The sequence below is a fragment of the Orycteropus afer genome, unplaced genomic scaffold (assembly GCF_000298275.1).
Source record: "Orycteropus afer afer isolate SDZICR_OR568_19922 unplaced genomic scaffold, OryAfe1.0 scaffold00099, whole genome shotgun sequence".
Taxonomy (NCBI): domain Eukaryota; kingdom Metazoa; phylum Chordata; class Mammalia; order Tubulidentata; family Orycteropodidae; genus Orycteropus; species Orycteropus afer.
The window spans coordinates 6397825-6403977 of record NW_006921686.1 but is presented as its reverse complement, the minus strand read 5'-3'; the positions used below and the strand labels follow the sequence as shown (position 1 = coordinate 6403977).

Genomic DNA, 6153 nt, shown 5'->3' with positions numbered 1-6153 from the left:
TATCACAGGTTGTTAATGAGTCTTTCTCCAATCCTGATGCCGTGTTCTTCTTTATATAATTCAGCTTCTCGGGCTATTTGCTCAGCATACAGATTGAATAAGTATGGTTAAAGGATACAACCCTAATGTACATCTTCCCTGATTTTAAACCACACAGTATCTCCTTGTTCTGTTCAAATGATTGCCTTTTGGTCTATGTACCAATAGCTTCCATCATCACAAGCCAGTACAGTACAACAAAATGACAGATGAGTGGTGATGTAATAGGAATAACTGAGGTTTATTAAGCACTTACTCTGTGGCACACACTGTTATAAGTGCTAAAGAGAGACAGGGAAGGAAGGAAGGAGGTGCTGTCAAATTCTGTTGAAATTAAATTGGTACACTTTTCTAGGGTAAATGGCCATAGGAATCTAAAAGTAAAACAGGTGTCTCAGCATCAGCATGCAACACTTAGAGTAATAAATATACTTTGAGAACACCAGGTGAAATACAAGGGCTTCATTGCTTTACGTCCAGGGAAGCTAAGGAGAATCAGTGTATGGCATTTGCAAGATATGGGGAAAGCTAAGATATCTACAAATTAACTCATGTCCCTCAAACTCACAAAAAGCTACTCTGTTCATAATCTTCTCTGCCTTGTCAGTGCTGCCCCCTTTCAAGTGGATGGTAGTTCTAAGTCTCTGTGTGTGTGTGTGTGTGCTTGATGTTTTAGAAATTGGTGACATTCAAGGATGTGGCTGTGGTCTTCACCAAGGAGGAGGCGGGGCTGCTGGACTCGGCCCAGAGGACGTTGTACCAAGACGTGATGCTGGAGAACTTCAGAAACCTGGTCTCTGTGGGTGAGGACAGCCTCCCTCTGGAGTTTCTTTATCTTCTCAGGTGTTCAAGGCTTTGGGGCTCCTGGAATAGCCACCTATATTAGAGGAATTGACTCTACTACCAACAATTTTTTTGTGAAATAGAGTAGAAAATACTAGAGTGGCTTATTAAAGTCCTACATATTCTAATCTTCAGGCCCTACTTTCTCTCTGAATACACCACCTATCTTTTTCTTCTTGCTGTTTGTCCTTGTAGTTTTCCAGACATGGCAATGATATTTTATTAGTCTCCTGTTTTAGAAAAACTTACTGCAAATTTGGTGTCTTAAACAACACAGATTGGTTGTCCTGCAGTTCTGTAGGTCAGAATTCCAATATGGGTCTCATTTTGCTAAAATCAAGATGTTGTCCAGGATGCATTCCTTTCTGGAGACTCTAGTACAGAATTCACTTTGCCTTTTCCAGCTTCTAAATACTGCCAGATTCCTCCGAGTGTGGCCCCCGTCCTGCATTTGCAAAGCCCACCACATTTGCATCATTCTAACCATTCTGTAGTCACTTTTCTCTTGAATACACTGAGCTCACCAGATAATGAAGGGTATCCTATTTTAATGTTAGCTGATTCACGATGTTAATTCTATCTGTAGCCAAATTTCCCTGTAATGTAACACATCCTCAGTTCCTGCAATTAGGAATTAAAAACCTTTGTGGGACCATTATTCTCCCTATTAGATGCCTCTTTCTTCTAGTCCTCTACTTGCTTTTCTTTCTGCCTTGATTCTCTTTTACCTAATGTCTTCTTACTTCACTCAGGTCTCTGCTCAGTTTTAATATCACAAGAGTGGCCTTCCCTGATCTTACTTAATACAGTGTCCTATCTTTACTATCTTGGTCCTGTCTTATTTTGTCACACATATTTTTTTGTCTCTTTGCTTATGACCTATTTCTCCTATTAGAATGTTATCTCCAGAAATGAAAGAATTTTGTCTGGTTTTCTCATTGTTTTCTCCTCAGGGCCTAGGATTGTCCTGGTACATGCTGACTTAATGAATAAGTGAGTGTACAGCGGGACCTCACTGTTGTCAGAAAGGCATACAGTAAACACAAATCACCTCAATAATATGTCAGAAGGTAATCAGTAGAATATAAACAGAATCAAGGGGGTTGGAAATTTCCAGAGGTGAATTGGCCACAGACTGGATTTATTATTTTGCCTTGAACTCATTGGTAGATGACAACTGAGTAGAGGCCTCAAAGAAGTATGGAACCATCCATGCAGGTATCTTAACCTGGGTAGAAATCCTGGCAGAATGTACCTCCCTTTGTAGGGGTGGCTTTCAGAAAATTGCACTGTGCCCTGTTCCATTCCTTCTCCCCAGCTCTGTCACTGTTGTCAAAGAGAAGCTTGCACTGGTTCACTTTTTCTTTCTGGAGACTATGAAGCCTGTCAGATTTCAGAATAGTTTATGTTACCACTTCACCTTTCTTTTCCCATTGTCCTTCTAGAGGAATTTTCTCAGCAGGAGCTAAAGGGGTTCTGTCTACTTACATGCTGTGTTTTAGTCAGTACGGGATAATATTTTTTTTCTCCCAAACATGCAATTATTACAACCATTCCTGAGCCTCTCAGTTCTCTAGTCATTTTATTCCAGTAAAATAAGCCAAAATAGAATTATACACAAAGTGATGAAACGTCTACAAAAACAAACCAGGCAGCTGTTCATTGACTGTTCCTACAGGGGGAAAAATGACATTTTCCTCTGTGAAAATTTCCTTAGAAATACATACTAATGAGAAATACATCTAATGAGAAGTTTAATGAAAAAAATAATCTCAAAAGGCTGAGATATCTTTGTATAAATTTAGAAACTTTCCAATACCAAGGAGAAAACCATTATAGAAAACACATTTCTAAACTTAAATTGTTTTAGAGATTCTACAGTTTGTAATAATTGTCAACTAATGTATTGTCCATATCAACACAGAAAAGTAAGATTCTGTGTATGTACTTTTCAAAGTTTTTAAGAATACTTTGAATATGTAGATATAAACACTTGTAGCTATGTGATGTTTAGGATTTATAATGTAAACATTAATATGCTAACTAACATGCTAACTTTTGATTGTATTACACCTTTTCCTTACAGTTCCTGTCAATTTATTTTCCTTATGAACATACTTTTTATACCTACATAATTTATTATCCAAGATTCTATACTGACTTTGAAATTGAATAGAAATAGCAGTAGCTTACCAATTTGTATGATATTAAAAATTTCTTAATGTGTTTGATTTTTAATTGTTCCTCAGACACTTGATTTGATGTGGTCTAATGAGTTCGTTTCATACTTGTTTGAACCACCTGGCACTGCCTTGGAAGAAAGGCCTGGCAATCTGTTATCCCAAAGATTACATTCAAGAAAACCCTATGGAACATGTCTACTTTGTATCACATAAGTTGCCATGAGTTTAAATCAACTTAAAGGCAGCAGGTTTTTTTGTTTTGTTTTTTTACATTGGCCTCAATGCTAGTGGTGGGGAGCCCCATGGACCTCCTCTTGGTTTTTGTTGGTGTGTAAACGAGAGAACATTATATGCAATGGAAATAATATCAACCAAATCTTCTCTGGATTCATTAACATTTCAAGCCCTCTTCTAAATGTTGAATCTTGAAAACAAAATAACTTTCACCTATCTGTATCTCTGAATTCTCTTTCCTTACAGGAGGCAAGATCCCAAAGGAGATGGATCCTGCTCCACAAACAGGGCAACAAGAGGAGCTTTCGTGCTGGCAAATCTGGCAACACATTGCAAGTGATTTACTCAAGTGTCAAGACTCCATGATAAATAGTTCTCAGTTACATGAACAAGATGATTTGGCCTGCCAGGTTGGGGTAGGATTATCTATTACTCACACATCAGAGAAACCTTATCAGTGCAGTGAGTGTACAAAAACCTTCAGTGATGTCTCCAGCTTTGATCTTCATCAGCAATTTCACTGTGGAGAGAAGTCTCACACATGTTCTGAGTGTGGAAAAAGCTTCCGTTATAAGTCAGGTCTTCATAATCATCAGAGAGTTCACGTGGGAGAGAACCGCTATAAGTGTTATGAATGTGGTAAGGAATTTACTCATAGCTCACATTTGCAAAATCATCAGACAATCCATACTGCAGAGAAACCACACAAATGTGAGGAATGTGGGAAAGGCTTCAGTCGTAAATCAGCACTTACTGTTCATTACAAAGTCCACACGGGAGAGAAACCTCATGGTTGTGAGGAATGTGGGAGGGGCTTCATTCATGCTTCACAGCTTCATGAACATCAGAGAATCCATACTGGGGAGAAACCATTCAAATGTCATGCATGTGGTAAAAACTTCCGTCGTAGATCAGCACTTAATACACATTGTATGGTCCATACAGGAGAGAAACCATACAAATGTGAGGAGTGTGGGAAAGGATTCACTTGTAGCTCTAACCTTTATATCCATCAGAGGGTTCACACAGGAGAGAAGCCTTATAAGTGTGAGGAATGTGGTAAGAGCTTCATTCAGCCATCACAATTTCAAGCCCATCAGAGAATCCACACTGGAGAGAAACCATACATATGTAAAATGTGTGGGAAGGGCTTCATTTATAGTTCAAGTTTTCAGGCGCATAAAGGAGTCCACACTGGAGAAAAGCCCTACAAATGTGAGGAGTGTGGGAAGAGTTTCAGGATGAAAATTCATTATCAAGTTCATCTGGTAATCCACACAGGAGAAAAACCCTATAAATGTGATATATGTGGGAAAGGTTTCCGTCAGCATTCATATCTTAAAATCCATCAGAAGGCCCACAATGTAGAGAAACCTTACAAATGTAAGGAGTGTGGGCAAGGCTTCAATCAAAGTTCACGCCTTCATGTTCACCAGATGACCCATACTGGTGAGAAGCCATATAAATGTGAAGAGTGTGGGAAAGGCTTCAGTCGCAGGGCAGATCTTAAAATTCATTGTAGAATCCACACAGGAGAGAAACCCTATAATTGTGAGGAGTGTGGAAAGGGCTTCAGTCAGGCATCACATCTTCTGACGCATCAGAGGGTCCACAGTGGAGAAAAACCATTCAGATGTGAAGAGTGTGGGAAGAACTTTAGTCGGAGTTCACACCTTGAAGCCCATCAAAAAGTGCATAATGGAGAAAAGCCATTTAAATGTGAAGAATGTGGGAAGGGCTTCAAGTGGAGCTTAAATCTTGACATGCATCAGAGGGTCCACACAGGAGAGAAACCATATAAGTGTGGTGAATGTGGTAAGTACTTCAGTCAGGCTTCAAGTCTTCAACTTCATCAGAGTGTTCACACTGGAGAGAAACCATACAAATGTGATACATGTGACAAAGTGTTCAGTCGATCTTCACAACTTCAGTATCATCAGCGAGTCCACACAGGAGAGAAGCCTTACGAATGTGCAATCTGTGGTAAGAGCTTCAGTTGGAGATCAAATCTTGTAAGTCATCAAAAAACCCATGCTGTTGATAAATTTTCTGAAAGTGATAATAGTGGTAAGAACATCAGAGAATACTCACAGGAAAGACATTTTACAAAATGATGTTTTTTAAGAATTCAAATTTTCAACCTGAATTTTTGTAATCATCATGTCTCAGGAGAGAAAATAGGGGAACAAGCTTTTCCAAGGCCAAATATGGCTATGCTCTTCCTTGCTACTATTTCTTTTTAAATTGCTGAGCCACTCTTATGTATCACTTACTGGGGTGTCCTTGAAGGTCCAGAGCCCTGGCTCTATGCCACTAAAGCCATAGACAATAAAAACCTGTGCCTCCTTCTGGGGACTGTGAAGACTCAAGTCAACCCTGCCACCACCCAGAGACCAGCTTTGTCCTGTAAGGCTTTAATGAACTCATGGAACTGCTAGCCTCTTTCTTTGGTCTTACGCCACTCCAGGAAAACTTCAGCTTACTGATTCATGACTAAAGAATTGCCAAGCTAGCCGGGACACTGATGACATAGATGATAAGGGAGAGAGACATCCACCAAGGAACCCTGAGAACCAGCAACCTCCATGTGGAGAGGTTTGTTCATCCATCAGGAGTAATTCTGGGGGTCAGTGACCTCCATGTAGGGAGGCCTGGCCTGGCCATTGTGTGAATAAAGGAATGCCCTGAAAGCACATTTGCTGGGGAAAATCCTGTGTAGTACATGGGAAGCACTGTGGGGTGTGGGCATGCCCCAATAATGCCAAGCAACACCTTTAGACTGGGGGAAAGCATGTGCCTTCATAAGTGGAAAAGAGCCTAAGGGATAAGGGCTGGTGTGCAGAACAGTCACCAC

The 6153-nt window shown here is 40.0% G+C and overlaps 1 protein-coding gene across 1 annotated transcript in view; it reads left to right on the top strand.

Annotated features, from left to right (window-relative positions):
• Window positions 1–5413, top strand: part of LOC122150162 (zinc finger protein 234-like) — a 14516-nt gene extending 9103 nt beyond the window's left edge. Inside the window, exons 3-4 of the mRNA XM_042781255.1 lie at window positions 716–842; window positions 3546–5413. Coding sequence (XP_042637189.1) covers window positions 716–842; window positions 3546–5413 — 1995 coding nt within the window. The remainder of the gene's footprint in view (window positions 1–715; window positions 843–3545) is intronic.
• Window positions 5414–6153: the final 740 nt, after the last annotated feature.